Source organism: Trichosurus vulpecula, chromosome 5 (assembly GCF_011100635.1).
Source record: "Trichosurus vulpecula isolate mTriVul1 chromosome 5, mTriVul1.pri, whole genome shotgun sequence".
Classification (NCBI taxonomy): domain Eukaryota; kingdom Metazoa; phylum Chordata; class Mammalia; order Diprotodontia; family Phalangeridae; genus Trichosurus; species Trichosurus vulpecula.
In genome coordinates, this window is record NC_050577.1 from 63,044,655 (window position 1) to 63,067,949 (window position 23,295).

Below are 23,295 nucleotides of genomic sequence, written 5' to 3' on the forward strand. Positions count from 1 at the left end.
AATGAAGTCTGGCTGATCATCAATGGGGAGTGTACTTGATGAGGGCTCATGAGTAAAATTACTAAAAAAAAAAAAAAATAATAATAATAATAATAATAATAACCCTAAACCCCTAAAGGTTGAAGACCAATTGTCATCCTCTAGGGACCCAACCTACCAGCACTAGTGGAAGTTGGTGAGTGGCTCCAGAAGGGGTCCCGTACTTATACTAATCATTTCAAATTGGTGATATGATGATAGAGTAGCCCTGGGATCTCACTGGTAAAGGGAGTTCTTAGATGAAGAAACGCCCCTCTATCCATGCAGGCCAGCACCTTCTCTGGAACTCAGAGTCTCAGACAGCTGATCAGATCACTGAGCCATCAGGTGACTTGCCAAGGAGGCCTCCTGGACACATAAACATATGTCAAACATATATCAGAGGCTCTTCTTGGCCCTGAGGCCAGCTCTCTATTCATGGTACTATGGTGTCTCTCCTGTCCTGACCTAGATGAAATATCTAGATGCATCTGGGTGACTGAGTCAACAGTGTCCTCAACTTAAGAGCTGAGTTCAAATCCCGCCTCATATACTTACTGGCTGTGTTACCCTGGACAAGTCATTAATTTCTCTCAGCCTCAGTTTCTTCACTTGGGAATGAGATACTACATGGGGATTATAATATATAGGGTTGTTATGAGGGTCAGATGAGATAATGCACATAAAGTGTTTTACAAACCTTAAAGTGTAAACGTTAGCTATTAAATATCACTCACGATCATTTAATTTCTTTGACCTTGTGCCGTGTTCAACAAAGAACCTTCTGATTAGGGCCAACCAGGTGGCGCAGAGGATAGAATTCTGGGCCTAAAGTCAGGAAGGACTGAGTTCAAATCCATCATCAGTCACTTACTGGCTGTGTGACCCTGGCCAAGCCACTTCTCAGGGTTGTTGAGAGGATTAAATGAAATAATAATTGTTAAAAGCTTAGCACAGTGCCTCGCACATAGTAAGTGCTATATAAATGTTAACAATATTATTATAATTATAATTGCTGATTCAGTTTTCCATGAATCTTTATACAAGAAAAAGGGCAATTTGGATAACGGACATGCATTTACTGGCAGATGTATCTGCCACTATAAATCCATAAATTGATTAAGTTAATTATCATAGGGTCTGATTGCTGCTAGGTTAATTTTAAGATGGCAGATTTGGAAGTAAAAGAGTAGGCCCTGGAATTCAGGTAACCTAATTGAAATGGCGTCCCACTGGAAACATTCCATTACTAGAAAACCTACCGAATACGCTCCTCTGATAGAAGCAATGGCATCACATAACTGTTTATAGAAGCTTTTTCTCATTGTGTTTTCATTCTGCAATTCAAATACAAATGAAATTATTAGGACACCCTAACCACACCTACTAGGATAATGTTCATAATATACAACCGTTATTTACATTATTCCCATCAATTGGAAACTTCTAATTGAAATCACTTTTCTTCGTACTATTATCTATACCACATCTATTTCTACTATATTTAATTCTATTTCTAATCTATCTAATATATAATCCAAGAAGACAGGGATTATATGGGTAAAGAAAGTCCACAGCTAATTGTAAAATTTCATTCTAGGCAATAGTTTAAACTGTCTTCCCTAAACCTCTTGATAGAGCTACTGAAAATGTAACAAAGAGCCATCTGAGTTTCCTGTCACTTCCTTGCCCCTGTCCTTTGCAGTAGAGGCACCATATGCAGTAAAATGTTCAGCAAGTGGAATAGGGGGAAGACAGAGGTATAAGTCAAAAACTGGATGAGCAACTCCTGGATAATCCAAAGCTAGACTATTATCTGCTTCTTCTCATAATTATAACTTCATTAGGAATAAAATGATCAAAAATCTTATTCCAATTCAAGATGGCAGCTAGCGTCAAGTCCGGGCTCCTCTTTGTTCTAGACGGGATACTCTCGTGGAGCCAAGGTCTTGGAAAGTTCCTCCAAGAAGGATAGTCATCACCATTCTCTCTGGCTCTAACCCAGTCATGGGTGGGCACCATATGCAAATCAACGTTACCCTTATTCAGTTCATTCATAATAGCCCTAAGTAAATAAATAACCAACAAGACCAACTCATCTAATCAGAATAGAGATGATCAGAATTGCACCTTTTCATGAAGAGCTACTATTTCTTGAATAATCATTTGTAGTTTTTTATAGAGTTTCATAGATTCTTCTCTCAGGCGGTCCTCAAACTGCATCTCAAGGTATGTTTTGAGATATTTAAAATCTCGTTGAAGGAGATCAGTAATCTAAAAAAAATTAAAATTAAAATATGTATTATTAGATGTAGATAGGAATATCTCTAGAAAAGATTTTAAAGTACATCAACTAAGTATTTGCCACACAGTTCCCTCATCCCAGGTTCCTTGGCTGAGAAACCCACTGCAATAATAACAATAATAACTAGCATTTATACAGTCCTTTAAGGTTTCTAAAGCACTTGCAAATATCTTCTTCAATCCTCACAACAAGCGGAGACTGAGGCAGAGAGAGGTTAAGTGACCTTCCCTGTCCTAAGAAATATATCCCTCCCTCTCTCTGTCTCACATGATGATGTAATTACTGAATCAAGATTACAGATTTAGACCTGGAAGGAACCTTGAAGCTCATCTAGTTCAAGTCTTTCATTTTACAGAGAAGGAAACTGAGGCCCAGAGAGGTTAAGTGACTTGCTCCAGGTTACAAAGGTAAATAAATGCCAGTAGGATATGAACCCAGGACATAACTTCACATTAACATGGTGCTTGACTATTATAAAGTACTTTACAGATTTGGATCTCATTGGACAATCAACCACCCTATTACTGAGCGAAAATTAAGTACTGAAAATATTACAGACCTTCCCTCCTTCAATTTTACAGATGATAAGGAAACCCCATGTTCAGAGAGACTAGACAGGTTATACAGCTAGTCAATGGTTAGTCTGAACTCAAAACCAAATCTAATTCCATCTATCAAGCTTTTCCTGCTCCCTTTACGGCTTCTCTCTTTACTCTCTTGGCATTCCATGCTTCCATGTCAACCCCACTCTTTCTCCCATCTTCTTCATTAAAACTTAACTATTCTTTATCCCATTCCCCTCAGGGTCAATCAAGCAGGCTGTCTTCCAAGGACACAATTATTTCATCTGATAAACTAATATTTACCAATGTCAAAAGGCTAAAGTGATTCTCACTACTCCCCCCTCCCCACTGCCCAGCTTATTTAAAATATCTTCTGAACAATAGCCTTTTAATTTTGCTCTTCCCTTTCTTGTCAATCTCAAAGAAATGGTTTTCATGGTGTGAATTTCAGGCCACAAAGGCAGGGAAAACTGTCATGGCAGGTGAGTGGGAAGATATTTAAAGTCAAGAGGATTCCTGCTACACTAATAAAATCACAATGTGTAGGTAACCAACTATTCCATCTACTTGTAGGGCTTTTTCTGGGGACAAGATGTACTTGAGCTTTCTGGTACTCCTAGTAAATCTTTATACACACACACACACACACACACACACACACACACACAACCAGTATCCTGTATGGGCTTGGGATGTGTGTGTGTGTGTGTGTGTGTGTGTGTGTGTGATTGTGTGTGTGTGAAAGAGAGACAGAGACAGAGAGGAGAGAGAGAGAGAGAGAGAGAGAGAGAGAGAAATAGAAAGAGAGAGGAGAGAATGAGAGAAGGAAGATTCAGGTTTGATTACAGTTCATATCAGATAAAAAGTATATAAACAATCATAACATAAAAAAATATAAAGAGAATAAATACAAATAAATAGAAAAGAGCTAAATATAAGGTAGTTGGGGAGGGAAGGCAAGTCACCTAACTTCCCGGGGCTCAGTTTCCTCATCTTTAAAACGAAGGGGACAGAGTATATATGTTATCTGTGTTGACTTCCAGCTCCAGAACTATAATCCATAGATAAACACAGAGGTGGATGTACCTGCACACATACATATGGATATGCTTCAGGTTCAGTCTCTTTCTCCCTACATATAACTGAGTAAATTTCCACAGATGTATAACAAATTCCAGGGAGAAAAACAAGACTGACACTTCATCGCACACGTTAACATACATTAATATTAATGGAGGTTAAGTATATTCACCAATGAAATAACCATCACTGAGGTTTAATTAATGCTGCCAAGAGCTGCTGAATGTCATTAAAAGGAAAAAATAAAATAGCGTATTTCAAGAAACCCAAACAAAGTCAATGAAGGATACACAAACTAAGACAATAAGGATCTGAAAGTATTGAAATAGTTTAAAAGAAAGTCAAGATATTACCTTGACTAGTTTTTGTGTTGTATTACTTAGCTGTCTTATTTCCAAAACTTCAGTGACATCTGTTTGAGTAGCACGATCTGTTTTGAAATAGCCTACTTTTAAATCATCTGAAAGGGTCAGCCTGGAGGAAAGACAAACAAGCCATCAGTGTGGTGACCATTGCTGTATATAAAATGTGGACTGCTGAAAGGCGGTGTGTACCTTTTCTTGTAAGCCAAATCAAAATGTAAATGTATCAGCAAGGGAGATGATTTCCAACACAAGAGTCCTATGCCAATGGTCTCAGCATTATGTGGATATCATTGATCAGGTGTTCTCAAGGCCTTATCTCTCTGAAGCACAGGTTCTACAAGGCCAGGCTGGAAAGAACTTTGTAAAGGACTGTGTCTGGGGACAGCTAGGTGTCGAAGTGAGTAGAGCACCAGCCCCGAGTCAGGTCGGGCCTCAGATACTTGACACACTTACTAGCTGTGTGACCTTGGGCAAGTCACTTAACCCCAATTGCCCTGCCTTCCCCCCTTACTCCCCCCCCAAAATAAGACTGTGTCTGTTGCCCAAGGATCATCATACATAAGTAGGAAGAGGCTTAAACAGGTTCTTGTCAATTCAATAAATATATATATATATATATTTATGTATATATATTTATATATATATTTATATATTTATATATATATATATATAATATATGCCAGTCACCAGGCTAAGCACCCAGGATGAAAAAAAGAGGCAAAACACAATCCTTGCCCTCATGGAGCTTATGATCTAATGGGAAAGATAACACGCAAGCCAATATATACAAGACAAACTACATAGAGGATAAATAGGAAATGACAGAGAAAAGGTGCTGGGATTTTAGTTGGGATTTAAAGGAAGCCAGTGGTTGGAGCGGAGCAGGAAGAACATTGCAGGCATGAGGGACAGCCAGAAAGAACACCGGGAGCTGAGAGATGTTGTATTTTGTTCCTGGAAGAGTCAGGAGGGCAGTGTCACTGGATCAAAGGGAATGTGTTGCGGAGTAAGGTGTGAGGAGATTAGAAAGGCAGGAGAGGGCTGGGTTATGAAGGGCTTTGAATGCCAAACAGGGCATTTCATATTTGTTCTTGGAGGCAATAATAAGCCACCGGAGTTTATGATAAACCATTTGGCTACAGTAATCCAGGAAACAAATAGAAAATGGTCCTGGATCCATCTCCTGTCTATCAGACTGGCTAAAAGGATAGAAGGGGAAAATGATAAATGTTGGAGGGAATGTGGAAAAAATTAGGACACTAAGACATTGTTGGTAGAACTGTGAACTGACCCAACCATTTGGGAGAGTAATCTGGAATTATGTCCAAAGAGTTATAAGTCTGTGGATAGCACTATTAGGTCGGTTTCCCAAGGTGATCAGGGAAAAACCTATAGAATATAGAATGTATATGTTCTAAAATATTCATAGTAGCTCTCTTTGTGGTGGAAAAGAACTGGAAACTGAGGGGATGCCCATCAGTTGACAAATGGCTGAATAAAGTTGTGGTATGACTGTGATAGAATACTATTGTGCTATAAGAAATGACAAGTCAGTTGATTTTGGGAAAACATGGAAAGACTTGCATGAAATAATGAAGAGTGAAGCAAGCAGAATCAAGACAATGTTGTATACAGTATCAGCAACATTGTTTGGAGAATAACTGTGAATGACTAACCTAGTCTGAGTAATATGAATATTCAAATCTAACTATAAAGGACTTATGAAGGAAGATGTTATCCACCTCCAGAGAAAGAACTGATATATGGAAGTATGTATTGTGTGGTTTCGCAGATTTATCTCTGTCAAACATTGGCCTTCTCTAGCACGGGGTTGGAAGGGAAGGAAGGAGACAGATTGGAGCTCAAAATGTAACCAAAAAGTAAATATATTTTTTACATGGTCCTCAATGCTGTGTGGGCTCTTTTGTGCTTTCACGGTGACAGTTGCAGAGTGGGAGAAGAGTGAGCAGAATGTCTTTGTGTAGTTTCAGACTGACTATAAATATTAATTTAGCTGTTCTGAAAGGAGAGATCTTCCTCACCAAGAATGGGACCACATTCATACTGACATTTCTTGCTATAAATGAGACCCAAAAATATAAAGACCCTGTAGCCACAGGAATGGATGGCTGACTCAAAGATAAATAAATGAATTACCAGACACAAGAAACTTAGAAAATATGCTTGTTAAAGACATGGGGAAAGTAGTTGGGAGGCAAGAAGGTGAGGAAGAATCAGAATCAGGAAGGAATCATGGTGGGAAGCCAATCAAGCTAAACCATCCCAAAAGCATTTATAAACAAAAGTAAGTGGACAACAAGTACATAGGAAATGGATGAGATCTTCCGGTTTCTATAGTAATCTCTTCTTATTATCAATGACTCCAGGCCCAGCATTCTATCCACCGCACCACTTAGCAGATAGATGAATCAACTGATGATTTCTGGGCAAGAATCACATGGGATGGAACAGGTTGCAATATTCACTTGGAGAGGGAGAATCCATATTGATAAGATCAGGGATCCATGTTTGTTAGGGGGCTCATTAAAGGAGCCCTGAAGTTGGTCATAGATCATAGGTTAGAGACCAGAAGATTTAAGGTTGGAATAGACATAATAACGTAGATTCCAACTTGTTCACCTTACAGCTGAAGATACTGAGTCCCGGTGAGCTTAAGTGAATTGTCTAGGTTCTCACAGTGATTTCATAGCAGAGGGCACATTTGAACCTGAGACTTCTAACTCCAAATTTGGAGTTCCTTGTACTGCAATAAAACCACCCCCATATTCATCTGTTTTGTAAATTGGGAATCTCCATATTTTAAGTTTTTTGAAACACGGCACATATAGATAGAATTTTGGGGGAAATTTAGGAAAGCCTGTTAAATTACATGCATATACAACTAAGACAGGCTAAGTCTAAAAAGCATGCAGAATATTATAATAGTAACAGCTAATACTTACATAGTACCTACTATGTGCCAGGCACTATACTAAGTGATTTACAATTATCATCTCACTTGATCCTCACAACAACCCTGGAAGGTAGGTGCTATTATTATCCCCATTTAACAGACAAGGAAACTGAGGCAGGCAGTGGTTAAATGACTTGCTCAGGGTCACACAGCTAGCAAGTATCTAAGGTGAGATTTGAACTCAGGTCTTTCTAACTCCCAGGCCCAGTACTCTGTGCATTGAAATGTCACCTTGCTGCCTCTTAAAAACACTCAGAAGCCTATTCAAATATCTCATTAGCTTTTACCATGATTAAAAATATATTAAAGTCTGAAAGCAGGGATAGAAAAATGCCTACAAATATAGTAGTAATGGCAGTTATCTTTTGGTAGCAACAGGAAATGGTAATAATGGGTAAATCTTAATTCAAAAGAAATTTTCTGCTTTTCCAGAGCATGATATTTTAGAGCCTTAACCTAATTAATTTTGTATCCTGAGTTTAGGAACCTCTAAGCTCATGTGCATGGCTGAACAAAAATAATTTAGAGCGTCATTAAAAGAAACGCCAGAGATTAATGATCAAAGAAAAATCACTTTCTATTTATTGTAAAAATGATTGACAGTTTGAGGCTATATTCTTCTTTCTGCTGACCCTGACCATCCATGGTAATAAGAGTTTTCTGTGTGTGTGTGTGTCTGTCTGTCTATCTCTCTCTCTCCCTTCTCTTTGTCTATCCCCTCCCTTCAGAATAAAAACTTGCTTTAAAAACAAAAACAAACACTATTGTCAATATCAATTTTTTAAAAGGAGAGTGTGACATGGGAGTGCCTTTCCAATGTTAGAAAAATACATTTTAAAAAATTAATACAATGATACAAACTATCTTTGCACATTGTGTGTGTGTGTGTGTGTGTGTGTGTGTGTGTGTACTGCTGAAGAAAAACTAAAAATATGGATGTTTGTATTTTAGAGTGAATTTATTAGAAAATATATAAGTAAAAAATAGTTTAATTTCTTCCATGACTGATAAAGGAAAAATTTCAATGTGAAACCTCAACAGTAATTTTACTTCAATGCAGGCACCCCAAATAAACCTCAAAATCAACCTGAAAAAAATCACATTACAATACATCAAAGTTGGTAGCTGTTAGATCTCAGCCATTCTAGAATTCTAATATCCGGCCACCCTCACTGCAGACTAGTGTTCCCTTGGGCTTTGGACCTGCAAGGACACTTTTCTCACTCCAGAGTCTCTGGCCTTGGGTCAGTTTGGGCATGAGAGGTAGGGATGGGGAGAACTGCTGAAATCCTGTTCTTGCTTACTCTGTGGCTCCCTAGATGGTTCCTGGGTCTTAGAAGTTATCCTTCTGAAGAAAGGATTCTGGGAATAAGGCCGGAAACTACCTCACCCTCCCAATATTCCCCCGCAATTTAAAATAATGGCAGAAAGAATTCCAAGTCTGGGTAAAGCAGTGCAGCCTAAAATAATTTGGGAGGATGTTGGGAAAAACCTGACCTCCACCCCCATCCACATCTCCTTCCCCAGCCAGGTCCTCTGACCACAGGAGTGAAGTGCAAATATCTCCAGGCCGATAAGGCAGAATCAACAAACAACCAGCCCTGGCGGCAGCTGTGCTGGAGGACTGCCCCTGCTTCAGGAACCTTCACTCCATCACAGTGAAGGGGTGGGGGTCCTGATTAGGGGAAGATTGCAGGGCCCTCCACTGGGGCTGGATAAGGGGCCCAGGTGCACAGCTCTGCCTCAGGCCCAGGCTGCAGCTGTGGGTGAGGAGGGGTGAGCCCAGGCCAGTGAAGTGTGGTCAGGGCTCTTACAGGAGAGCAGAGTCTCTGGTTTTGGTTCCCGGGCAGAGCAATGAGCTGAAGCTTGCAGCCAGAGGAGAGACTGCACCAGTAAGGTGATAGCATTGCTGGGGGCCCTGGTCGAGGCTCAGGGGTGCAGAGGAGGCTCAGGGGCAGAGAAGAAAGTCATGCTCCCAAGACAGACCTCAGAAAACAACAGCACAAAAAACCTGAAGCCCGAAATGTTATTCCACATACCTCCGGTCTAGAGACCAACTCTGACACAAAGTTAATAGCCAAGAAATAAGACACTTAAAAAAATGAGTAAGCAAAAGAGAAAGAACTTGACGGTAGATAGTTACTGTGGTGATAGAGAAGATCTAGCTTCAAACTCAGAACATGTGAAGTTAAAACAGCTACTTCTGCTTCAAAGAAAATTGTCAAATGGTCACAAGCCCAAAAAGAGTTTTTGGAATGGCCTAAAAACGGACTTTAAAAATCAAAGAAGAGAGGTTGAGGAAAAATTAGTAAAAAATAAAAGCAATGTAAAAAAAAATCAAGAAAATTATGAAAAAAAGCAACAAATTGGAAAAAGAGATTCAAAAATTTATAGAAAATAACTCCTTAAAAATTAGCATTGGGCATGGGTAAAGTAATGATGGTATAAGATACTGAGAAATAATAAAACAAAGTTTAAAAAAATGAAAAAATGGAAGAGAATGTGAAATTTTTCATTGGAAAAATGACCTGGAGAACAGACTAAGGAGAGACAATATGAGAATCGTTGGATTACCTGAAAGTTAAGGTCAAAATAAGAGTCTGGACACTATACTTCAAGAAATTGTTGAGGAAAATTGCTCTGAAGTTTTAGAATGAGAGTATAAAATAGAAATTGAAAAAATCCACCAATCACTACCTGAAAAAGATTCACAGGAACATTATAGCCATGAAGCTCCCCGGTCAAGGAGAAAATACTGTAAGAAACTAGGGGGAAAAAACCAATTTAAATACTGTGTAGCTACAGCCAGGATAACACAAGATTTAGCAGATTCTACATTAAAAGATAGAAGGGTATGGAATGTGATATTCTGAAGAGCAAAGGAGCTGGATTTGCAACCAAGAATAACTTACCCAGCAAAGCTGAGTATAATCCTGCATGGGAAAAAATGGATACTTAATGAATTAAAGGATTTTCAGGTATTTTTGATGAAAAGAACAGAACTGAATAGAAAATTTGACCTACAAGAAGAATCAGAGAAAACATAAGAAGGTAAACATGAAAGACTAATTATAAGGGATTTAATGAGGTCAAATTATTTACTCCTTATATGGGAAAACATTATCTGTAACTCTCAAGAATGTTACTATTGGATAATTTGAAAGAGCATATGTAGATAGAAGGCTTGGGTTTGAGTTGAGTATGATGGGATGATCCTAAAAAATAAATTTGGGCAGGGAGAGGTAAAATGGAGCAATTATCTCAAACAAATGAGGCATGAATGGAAAAACTGTTACAGTGTAGGCAGAAGAGGATAGAGGGCTGGTAGTATAGAATCATATTCTCATCAGCAGTGGGTTGAAAAGGGAATAATATATACATCTAGTCTATATAAGTCTTCTTAACTTACAAAGAAATGAGGGGTGAGGGGGTAGGATGAGGGAAGGGCTCTTAGAAGAAATAGGAGGATAAGGTGAGAAGATAAGGGAGGTATTCTTAGAAGGGGTGCAGATTAGGGAGGCAGTGGTTAGAAGTAAATTAGAAGTTTGAGGAGGGATAGGGTAAAAAGAGATGGAGAGAAAGATAAACAGTGAGGAAAAATAGGATGGAAGGAAACAACTAGTAATTATAAGATGTGGAAAAAACTTTTGACAAAATACAACGCTCATTCCTATTAAAATCACTTGAAAGCATAGGCTGAAATGGAATTTTTCCTTAAGATGATGAGAAGCATCTACTTAAATCCATCAGCAGGCATTATTTGTAATGAAGATAAGCTTGAAATCTTCCCAATAAGATCAGGAGTGAAAAAAGGATGCCCATTGTTACCAATATTATTCAATTTTGTAACAGAAATGCTAGCAGTAGCAATAAGAGAAGAAAAAAGAAATTGAAGGAATTGGAATGGGCCATGAGGTAATAAAGCTATCTCTTTTTGCAGATGATATGATGATATACTTGGAATATCCTAAAGATTCAACTAAAAAGTTAGTTGAAAAAATTAATAATTTTAGCAAAGTAGCAGGATATAAGCTAAACCCACATAAATTATCAACAATTCTATATATCACCAACAAAGCCCTGGAAGAAGAGATAGAAAGGGATACCCCATTTAAAAGAACTCTAGACAATATAAAATACCTGGGAGTAAACCTACCGAGACAAACCCAGGAACTATATGAACACAATCTTAAAATACTTTTTTATACAAATAAAGTCAGATTTAAATAATTGGAAAAATAATAATTGTTCAATGCTGGGCAGAACCAATGTAATAAAAATGACAATTTTACCTAAATTAATCTACTTATTCAATACCACCCCAATTAAATTGCCAAAAAATTATTTATTTGAGCTAGAAAAAACAATAATGAAATTCATTTGGAAGAACAAAAGGTCAAGGATATCAAAGGAAGTGATTTTTAAAATGTAAAGAAAAGAGGTTCATCAGTACCAGATCTTAAATTATATTATAAGGCAATAATTATCAAAATTATCTGATACTGGCTAAGAAATAGAAAGGCAGTTCAGTGGGAGAGAGTAGACATACAATACACAGTACTATATAGTAACCTTGTGTTTGACAAATGCAAAGAGTTAAGCTTTTGGGATAAGAATTCACAATTCACAAAATTGTTTGGAAAACCAGAAAGCAGTCTGGCAGAAATTGGGCACTGAACAACATCTTATATTATTTTCCAAGATAAGGTCAAAATGGATACATGACCTAGATATAAAGGTAGATATCATAAGAAAATTAGTACATGGAATATATACCTATCCAACTTATGGTTAGGAAAATTTAGGAATAAACAGGAGATAGAGAGCATTGTGAGATGTAAAATGGATAATTTTGATTATATTAAAAAGGCTTTTTTGTTCTTTTTATTTTTGTTTTTACAAATAAAACCAATGTAGTCAAGATTAGAGGAGAGCAGAAAATTTTGGGAGGAAATTTTATAGACATTTTCTCAAATAAAGGTTTCATGTTTCAGATATATAGAGAACTTTATCAAATTTATAAGAATATTAATTTTTTCCCAATTGATAAATGGTCAAAAAAAATGAACAGGCAGCCTTCTGATAAAGAAATCAAAAACATATATAGTCATATAAATTATTATTGATTAGAGAAATGCAGATTAAAACAACTTTGAGATATCTCACACCTATCAGATTGTCTAAAATGACAGAAGGGGAAAATGACATGTTGGAGGGGATGTGGAAAAATTGGGACACTAATATACTGTTGGTGGAACTGTGAACTGATCCAAACATTTTGGAGAGCAATCTGGAATTATAGCCAAAGAATTATAAATCTGTGTATACCCTTTGACCCAGTGATACCATATTAGGTCTGTTTCCCAATGTGATTAGGGCAAATGGAAAAGAGCCTATATATTCTAAAATATTTATAGCAGCTCTTCGTGGTGGCAAAGAACTGGAAATTGAGGGGATGCCCATAAATTGGGGAATGGCAAAATAAGTTGTGGTATATGATTGTGATGGTGTAAACTGTTTATAAGAGATGAAGAGCTGGCTAATCTTAGAAAAACATGGAAAGACTTGCATGAAATAATGAAGAGTGAAATGAACAGTACCAAGAGAATTCTGTATTCAGTCAGCAGCAGTATTGTTTGAAGAACAACTATGAATAATTATTTTGAGTATTATAAATACTCAAATCAACTACAAAGGAATTATGAAGATGCTATCTACCTACAGAGAAAGAACTGATAAATACAACTATGCATATCATGGTTTTACATAGACATGTATGTATGTATACACACACATACACATACACATTTATATCTGTGTCAAATGGTGGTCTTCTCTAGTGTCGGGGGAGAAGGAGTGGAAAAAAAAATTTTTTAAGTGCAAAGCAGAGCCAAAAGAAAATTCAGAAGGAAGCACATAAAAGCAGGGTAGTTTTGAAAATAATATGTAGTGTTTACTGCATAGTTTTTCTTTTCTAAAAAGGAAGCAGTGTGAAATGGAAAAATGGGAAAAATAAGTTACCCTTCTTTAAACTCTCTGGAACCCAGTTTCCTCATCTGTTTTAAAAAAAAAAAACAGTGGATGATGGTGATGTCTATGGTCTATTCTATCCCTATGTTTGTGATCCTAATAGACTAGGGGCCAAGGGCACTCATTAGTGGCACTGAACCAATAATCTCTCCCTTTCTTAGGAGAAGCAAGGTCACCTCAAAATATCCTAAAGAGAGATTGACTAATTCAGTCAAAGATAATTTCAAAGGCTCAGACCTTGGAAACATCTTCTTGCCTTTGACCCATTCTCTATGCTTGCTGCTGTTATCACAGAAAGAAAACCTACATATTTAATGCAAGTGAGTAATATATTATTATATTATATTGTATATTATTATAAGCCAATATATTGGCACATAGAGAAGGGTGTCTCTATGGGCTTCAGAATATTAACCATTTCCCATGGACACCTTAAGTAAACAGAAAACATAGACATTCTGGGTTCACAATTTGTCAGTCAGGTTTGGGGGTAGTTTTCTGTGTTTAGGGAAAGGACTACATATTTCTTAATCTACTAGTTTGTCCTTGGGGGTAGGATGGTTGTAGAAGATTCAAATCTGTTATATTCAAGGGCTGGAGCTCATAAGATGGGGGCCATCTACTGTAGGTTGCTTGGTTGTTCTTACACAAAAACTGGGATAGAGTAAGACAAAATACAGGATTAGATGTGCCCATCCTTTTATACTGAAACTGAGGCTTATTCTAAAGTGGAGTTGCTTGTGTCAAAAAGGGGAAAATGCAGTGTCCCTTCCCATTTCCCACTCCTACTCTGTCCCTTGACACAGTCTGTTAGAAGCAAATTCACCAGGCAGTTAAAATGTCTATTGTTATTGTTCAGTCGTGTCTGACTCTTTGGGGCTTTTTTGGCAAAGTTACTGGAGTGGTTTGCCATTTCCTTCTCCAGTTCATTTTACAGATGAGAAAACTGAGGCAAACAGTGACTTGCCCGGGGTCACAGAGCTAGTAAGTGTCTGAGACCATATTTGAACTTGGGTCTTTCTGACTCCAGGCCTAGCACTCCATCCACTGCACCATCTACTTGTCCTGAATGGCTGATTCTTTCCTTATTAATAAAGGTGGATTTTCAGCTGTCTTGATCAGAACTTGCATCTATACCCCCTTCTCTCTGGAGGAGCTGCAGCCCCAAGACTCTGCTGTCTAAACTGCCATGGTACCTTCGCTGAGCCCTCATAGCCTACAGTGAGTTCGGTCTGGATCATTTATTCAACACTGAGTTGTTGCTTTCTGTTCAAATCCACACCCCTGGAGGCACTCATAATTCTTGGACTTTTGGATTCCTGGCTCATAGGTATAGACAATAAACACATCCTGGAATCTAAAAAACAATGGACACCCAATCATGGCTGTTCCATTAGATCTATCATTTCTTAGGGAGCCAAATGGGGGTGGGGTAGGTGGAAAGATAGGCAAGGGATGCGAAAGTTCCTGAGTACTTGTCTTGCCTTCAAAAAAAAAGATCATTATTTTCTAAAAGTTGTGATATACACAATTCATTCCAACAATAAGGAGATAGTCCTATGTCAATAAATAGGATTTGGCACAGACATTTAGGTTTACTGATGATGGGGAGCTGTGGTCTTGTTAGTGGCTGTTTTTTTTAATGACAAGTGCTTGTAAAATTTTTCTAATGAGTTTAACATTACGAAATTTTACTAAACTTGTATTTTGGCCTATGTCCACATACTATTTTAAAAATGGGGGCACCTAGGTGGCACAATGAGTAGAGCACCCGCCCTGGAGTCAGGAGGTCCTGAGTTTAAATTCGACCTCAGGCACTTGACACATGTACTAGCTGTGTGACCTTGGGCAAGTCACTTAACCCCAATTGCCCTGCCAAAAACAAACAAACAAACAAAAAAACAAACAAAAATGGCTACCAGAATCTTCAAGGATTATAACTAGTGAAGACCCAAGTTCTATCTTTCTACAGTAAGTGTTTTTCTAAGTGTGAAAAAGCATATGTTGGACAAAGAGGGCATTTGTTTACAGTGAATTGGTCAATCTCTCTTTAGGATATTTTGAATTGGCCTTGTGTCTCATAATAAAGTGAGAGATCATTGGTTCAGCGACATTTCAAGCACCCTTCTTTTTGCCTGTTAGGATAACAATAGACTATTGACAACACCTGGTACCATCCTCTCCTTTTAAATAGATGAGGAAACTGAGTCCAATAGACATTAAACCACTTCCTTAAGCTTACAATGGTATAAATAGCAGGGCTGAAATTTGGAATCCAGATCAGGAGGCCTCCTGGTCTAATTGTAAGAACAATGGATTTAAAGTCAGAGGACATGGGTCCAAATACTCTATTTTTCACCAGGGCCCCCTTGGGCTGCCTTTCTGGGACTCAGTTTCATTATTTGTAAAATGATAACCTTTGAGGTCCTATCCAGTTCTAAATTTCTGATCCTGACTCCAGGGCTAATGGTTTGGGGGTTTGTCTTTGTTTTCCCCCACTACCCCACTCTGTCTTCTAGTACCTTGCATTAAGAGTGTTTTACCCTTTTTGTATATATGAAGTTGATGGGTGCTCTGGCTTGCTGAATTGCTTTTTAAATCTTAGTTATAAGGTTTTGGGCAGAAAGAAGGGATGTAGTTAGAAATGAAGGTGATGTAAAAACTAAAGATTTTTTATCCATAAAATAATATTTTTCAAAGTTTCCTCTTCCCCTCATTGAATAATTACCCCTGAAATAGAATCAAAAGGCTCTAGCTTCAGAAAAGATCATTAGTGAGTAGATATGGACTGACAGCCTTTCTCTAGAGCAGGGGTTCTTAATGTGACTGCCAGTGCACTTGTCTTTTTAAATATTTTGATAACTGTATTTCGACATAATTTGTTTCCTTTGTGATCCTAAGTATTTTATTCATTTAAAAACATTATTCAGAGAAGAGGTCCATAAGGTCCACCAGACAGCCGAAGGGTTCCATGACACAAACAAGGTTTAAGAATCCCTGCCTAGAGCACCTGGGCACCAAGAACTCAGTGAGTTCTGCGATTCTTGGTGCACCTAGAGCTGTCTGTTCTTGGTCATAAGTTTGGGGAGTCGAGGATACCAAAGGTTAGAGAATATGAGATGGTAGAAATCAAGATCGTCTCTGCAGTCTGGGACCCTCGGTTCAAGTGTGGACTCTGACACCGTCTGACCTTGTCACTCTGGCCTTAGTTTCCTTATCTGTAAAAGGAGGAGGTTGGGCTTGGTGACCTCTGAAGGTCCCTCGCGGGTGAGAGTGTACAAATCTGGGAGGAGCGGGGATGGAGGGCGGAGGAGCTTGTGGAGGGCACGGTGCTTGGACCCGAGGGGCGCGAAGGCACCGGGTGCAAGGGAGTTCGAAGGGCCGGGAGCTGAGATGCATTTCGGGCGAAGGTCAAGGCCCGGGCTGCGAGCGCTTCCTAAAGCCCGAGGTTAAGGTGACGGGAAAGGCGTCTGCGCGGGGCACTCGGGAGCCCCTAGTTACCGAGGGTCGAGAACGTAATATTCCAACTGGTCCTCTAAGGGACGGATGCGGTACTTCTTCCCTCGCTCTATCGTGGGCGGCGGGCCCCACGTCTCCACCCGGGGGTTTTCGGCGCTCTTGGGCTCATCCATCTGCGCTCTGTGCAGCTCGGTGCTCTCGGACGCAGCCCTTTGCGCCTCTGCCGAACAGCCGGCAGCGGGAGTGTAGCCTGGCGTCGGTTGTCATAGCGACCGCTCCAGGGCCCGGAAGCGAGGTTGTGTTCTGATTGGAGGAGACGAAGAAGAGGGCGGGAGGGGGGAGCAAATCCACGTCGTTTTCGTAAACATTACCCCGGGGGCGGGGCCCGTAGAGGGCCGGGCGTGCCTCCTCCCCCTCCCCGCCTTCCAGGCGCTCCTCTCGGTTCATTCGCGTGGGAGCTTCCCGGGCCCCCAGGAGCGGCCACTGGTCTGTAACCCCGGCGCGCGCAGCGCCGCGAATTCGAATTCCACCACTGCCACGTGACAGTGTGACTCATGCAAGACAGGGATCCCCTTCCGGGCCTCAGTGTCCACGTCTGTAAAATGGGCAAAATAAATACCGCCTACCTCCCAGGCTTGTTCTGAAGCTCAAACGAGGGCAGTCAAGCCCTTTGCACACCTGAGCGCACTCTGTCCATCAGAGCAATTAACAATTAGGGGTTGCGCACCCACCCTCGGCTGTGCTGTGGGGCTTAAATGCAATCGTGGAAGCAAAGCACTTTTCCAACCTTGAAACGTTATGTGAATGACAGTTATTATTATTATTAATTTATCATCATGATTGTCATTGTAAGTCTGCAGTCACCGGGTGATGACTTAGTCAGTGATGACTTGGTTCCTGAGTCTTCTAATGCACTCCTGCTGAGCTCAATCTAAAAAAAATAATAATTAATGTTCATTTTTAAAATTTTGAGTTCCAGATTCCCTCCCCTCCCCCACCCCTTGAGAAGGCAAGCAGCATGATATCCGGGGAAGTCATGCAAAACATATTTCCGTATTAATCATATTGCAAGAAATAAAAAAGGCATGAAAAATAAAGTAAAAAAGTATGCTTCATTCTGCACTCAGAGTTCTCTCTCTGAAGGTGGAAAGCATTTTTCTCAGTGTTTATAGCAATACAGGGGCGTGCTGGTATAAGAGAAGGTATGCATACACTTTTAACTTTAATCTGCATTATTAATACTTGATGAATAATGATAAAATAGGACCAGCTATGTGCCAGGCACTTTTGCCATGTGCTTTACAATGATTGTCTCTTTGGATCCTCACACCAACCCCGGGAGGTAGGTGTTATGGTTATCCCCATTTTATGGTTGAGGAAATTGAGGCAGAGGTTGAGTGACTTGCCCAGAGTAGCATAGCTAGGAAGTGTCTGAGGCTGCATTTGAACTTGGGTCTTCCTGAAGCCTGGCCCATGCTCTATCCTCAAATGCTACATTAAACCCTGATCTATAGGGATTGCTTGCAGATTTCTGACCTATAAATGCTCACACTGAAAATGTAAGTATGGCCTTATCCCAGCACACCCATGACACTGCACAACCCCCTCCCCCATTTCCTATTAGGTATGCCGTAATGCAGGGGTGGGGAACCTGTGGCCTCAAAGCCATCTAGGTCCTCAAGTACAGCCCTTTGACTGAATCCAAACTTCCCAGAACAAATCCCCTTAATAAAAGAATTTGTCCTGTAAAACTTGGACTTGGTCAAAAGGCCGAACCCAAGGACCTAGAAAGCCATATGTGGCCTTGAAGCCACAAGTTCCCCACCCGTGCCCTAATGCAATCTTCTGCCCTCATCTCACCAGCTTGAAGTTACCTTAGTGATTATGTACTTTTATACTCTTTATTTTTACAGATGGGGAAACAGAGCCCCAGAAAATAATGGAGTGGCCCAAGAGATAGAATTTGAACCCTGATTCTCGGAACAGCAAAAGCTATAAATGTGTTCTATTACCCCAAGATGCTTCACAAATTCTACTCTCCTGAGACTTTATGACATAAAATTATGCCCTGCTGATCAAAATGCCCTTTTCCTAAGCTCAGCCTCCATCCTAAATTCAACCTCACCTCTTAAAAATACTCTCCTTTCCAAGAGCAAAACAGAGCTCAGCCTCTGAACACTCAAAGCACAGCCCTGCCCCTGCCCAATTCAGCCTCGATCTACCCTCTTCCCACAGTGTACATTCCTAGCATCTCTCATGCTAAACGTAACCCTTAAGGAGCAGATGAAGAAATCTATTGTACCAATTCTGTGGTGTTTCTCATCCCTTATTAGGGTTTGGGCTCTAACCTGATGGTGTTAAAGCAGAAGGCCACAAACCACACCGGCCTGAAGAATTTCCAAATTAGTGGGTGTTCCTGGAATGTTTTCTGTGTGATGCTTGATCAGACTTACACCTGTGGAACTGAGACGGTCACACAAGACGTGGGAGTAACATTCGGCCCTATTGACTTTGCAGTGTGGGATACAAATTATACTTATGCTACAGTGTCTACAGATAACTTGGAGAGCAAAAATTGCATGTCAGTTATTTATCATTCACAAAGTGTCAACTGTGAGATGCCTTTTTATTGAGGCCATTTATTTTTTTATATCACTGTCATTTCCCCATACACCCTCTTCCTTCCTCCAAACTTTCCTTGTAGCAAATATATTTTTCTAATTTTTTTTCTAATTTTTTCTAATTTTCTAATTTTTTTCTAATTTCTAAATTTTTCTATTTTTTTTTCTAATCTTAGAAAACTAACATTGCACAAAAAAGTATACTCAATTTCCTAGTGTCCATATCTTGTTCATATTATGGGGGAAAATAATCAGGTTTTTTTGTTTTTGTTTTTGTTTTTTTGTTCTTTGCTTCTCTCCTCCATGATCAATAAAAGCGTTGGTTTTGGAATCCAAGGACCTGGGATGGAATCCAAACTCTACATTTCTCTTTGAGTGATCCCTGGGTCTCCTTTTCTTCATTTGTAAAGTGAGATGGTTTGGATTAGATGATTTCTGAGGTCACTTCCAAGTCTTAATGATGCTAATCATGTAAATGTGTAAATTGGAAGTTCCTTAGAAAAATGCCAATGCATGAATAAAAGTGTTACTATAACTCCTACTAACCCTCTAAATTAAGAGTAAAGTTAAAAATCAGAACTTAGACCAAAACTACAATGAGTTGTCATCAGTAAAGACGAAAGATGGTTTTCCTCATGAAAATTCTTAACTTTCACAGACATATATACATGTTAAGCTATAATAAAATTTCTCCTTCAACTATATATATATACACATATATATGTGTGTGTATATATATACATATATATGTATATCTACATGTATGTATGTATATGTGTGTGTATATGTATATATATGTATACACACACACACATATATATATATACATATATATATATATATATATATATATATATAGCTTACTCTCTTAAAGAAAATAAAAAATATCTAAATCACTTTGGAGCTAGGATGGAACTCAATTTCCCCAAATATATGGACTTACAGTTTTGGCCCTCTTAAAAAAAATCGCCAGGCCCTTTGCACATAGTAGACATTTCATAAGTATTTGTTGAACTAAATTGTTACCCTTTGTTATCTTTTTGAAATAAGTTATAAAATACCAAGTTAAGTTGTAAAATGTCAGCCTTGTGATGATCTGGAACTGAACTGTGCTATTCTATTGGCTATTTTGCTATTTCAGTCATGGATCTGACCCTATTTGGGGTTTTCTTGGCAAAGATCCTGGAGTGGTTTGCCATTTCTTTCTCCAGCTCATTTTAGAAATGAGGAAACTGAGGCAAACCAGGTTAAGTGACTCACCCAGGGTCACAGAGCTAGTAAGTTTCTGAAGCCACATTTGTACTTAGGAAGATGGGTCTTTCTGACTCCAGGCCCTGAACTCTATCCACTGCACCACCTAGCTGCCCATTTTGTTACTGCAATTATAAATTAATGGTATGAAACCTGAGAGGCAACTTTCCCAGTGCATTCCATGAGTCATTGGTCAGTAATTCATGGCGCTCTGTTGATTGATTTTGACAGCATAGTTACACAAACACAAACATAAACTCCACACAGTACTTTTAAATTATACTGCACCACTTCAAAGAGATTCAGACATAAATAGCAACTTCCCTGGATTGGGATAAAATCAAGCCTAATTTCAATGTACAAATATTTAGAAATAGATCCTGTCTAGCCCTGAATTTTTCTACACTACCCAGATAGAGGCAGCCAGATGCCAGGGAGGTGAGCTCTGAACATCAGGAACTGAGTTCATATGTAGATGCTATTTATACCTGCAAGAGTTGGGACAAGGTCACTCAACCTTGGTTTCTTCATTTATAAACTGAGGAGTTGGACACAGTGCCTGGCACATAGTATGTACTAAGACTTGGTTGATGGATGACCGTGAAGGTCCTGCTCAGTTTTATGATGCTAAGATCTCTAAAGGTATTCCTATCAGACCAGTTCTATGTTTGTTCAGAACTGTACTGTCACTGCCAAGTAAATTGGCTTCTCATCTGCTGGAACAAACGTTGTTTGGTCGTTTCAATCATATCCAACTCTTTGTGGCCCCATTTAGGGTTTTCTTGGCAGAGATACTAGAATGATTTGCTATTTCCTTCTCTAGCTCATTTTACAGATAAGGAAACTGAGGCAAACAAGGTTAAGTGACTTGCTGTATTAGCAATTTCATCTTGCACACCTGGCACACGATACTGCTTCAAAGTAATTACTTTAGAAGGTTCAGGCAAAGTGATTGGGCCCATCTTTACTTTTCCCACCAAAACTATATTAATTCCTATCTTCCTTACTGCAAATTGATATCTCCCCTCAGGCAAATTTAGAGTCATGCCTTTCAATATATCTATTCCAATGATATATTCAGGAATAGGTACAATGACCACAGTATATTCTTTCTTAGGCAATTGTCCAATTTTCATCATCAGTTTGACTTGTTTGGCTGATTTTTCAGCTCCTCCTAGTACTGGGATGGTAATAAGAGTTCCATGCTTAAATTTTTCAAGATTTCCATAAATCAAGCTGGCCTCAGCCCCAGTGTCTGTCAATGCCCTAGTTACAGTATTTGATCTATTCTTCCAATATATAGTCAGATTAATATGGGGTCTGTAATCCTGTCTGTGTGTTTCTTTAATTTGAGCTGGGGCTCAGCTTATTCCCTAGTCGCCTTGAAGATATGACTCACTTTACAAGGTTCAAGATCTGTAGCATTTGTTGGGGTAGTTCTCACTTCTCTATTCCATTTGCTATTAAGCCCCTTACCTTGGACATTTTGTATAGCTCATTAGTTGGAATACCATATATTCTTCTAAGATCTACCCCTGCTTTCAGCAGAGTAGTAAACATCTCTTTCCTTGTTACTCTATTCATTGGATGTTGAATCCGTTGGCTGTGTACCCTTCTTTCCTAAGGAAACTTATCATCTCTTCCCCAGTCTCCTAAGTCACTTAACTGTGAAATCTTATCCAGCACCTCTGAAAGAGGGTTCCCTACTTCTGCAATCAGCAGAGTCAGAATCACATGTTTGTAAGTGGGGGGTGCCATCTTAACTATCAAATTCCTATGAGAGACTCCCAAGGGAGTTTCATAATAAACTTCAGCATTCCCCAACATAATAGCAGTCTTCATCACCTCCTCCTTTAACTTTCTCGTACAGTCTCTAATTGAATACCAGGGTCTATCTGCAGTGGGCCACATAGTGTCAGCAGGACATTCCTCTTTACAGCCTGTTGCAGCCAAAGCCAACAAATTGGTTGCTTGGTTATTTCTTTGAGAATGATAATCCCTAAAAGCTTGCTGTACAAAAGAGTTCTGACTAATACTTATGAATCTCATACAATCCACAGAATCTACAGACACTCCTGCAGCCCCTTCATCACTGATTCTCACCATCCAAGATATTAAGGATTCTCCCATTCTCTCAAGATATCTGTAATTTCCTGCTGTGTAAAATCCTCTAAAACCAGCCTGGACTGGGTAGTATCACCTTCTGTTATCTGCCTCCTCCACTCTATGGGGCACACTTCTCTTTGAGAAGTCTGGTGTGATATAGTCTTGCTCTCTCTATAAGCAATACTCTGCAACAAAGTATTTCCTCTTCTGGGAAGTTGTAACATTGTATCCTCCTGTCTAGCATCTCTGCCCCTGTTACCATGGTAACCAGACTGGCTGCTAGGCTCAACCTCAGCTGAACTGAGATGCACTCTTGACCTCCTTGGCTCCCTCTGCCTTCTAGCTGAATTTACAACATGGCTGTTAGCTTCCTTCTGTTCTGCCACCTGACTTTCTCCATCTTGCCGTGGTATAGGCTGAGTATTTTCAGACGTTTCAGCAACTATCTGAGCCTAAGCTCTCTCTCCTAAATAGTCTGTCTCTGTGTTCACATACAATATGATAGGCTGTGAGTAAAATCCAG

General features: G+C 39.3%; 1 protein-coding gene across 1 annotated transcript in view; it reads right to left on the reverse strand.

The window, feature by feature from the left end:
- The window catches only part of C5H10orf67 (chromosome 5 C10orf67 homolog), an 80,969-nt gene extending 63,728 nt beyond the window's left edge, over positions 1–17,241 (reverse strand). The window contains exons 1-5 of the mRNA XM_036760522.1: positions 17,166–17,241; positions 16,837–17,014; positions 4,320–4,440; positions 2,149–2,292; positions 1,281–1,355 (exon numbers count right to left, since the gene is read on the reverse strand). Coding sequence (XP_036616417.1) covers positions 1,281–1,355; positions 2,149–2,292; positions 4,320–4,440; positions 16,837–17,014; positions 17,166–17,241 — 594 coding nt within the window. The remainder of the gene's footprint in view (positions 1–1,280; positions 1,356–2,148; positions 2,293–4,319; positions 4,441–16,836; positions 17,015–17,165) is intronic.
- Positions 17,242–23,295: the final 6,054 nt, after the last annotated feature.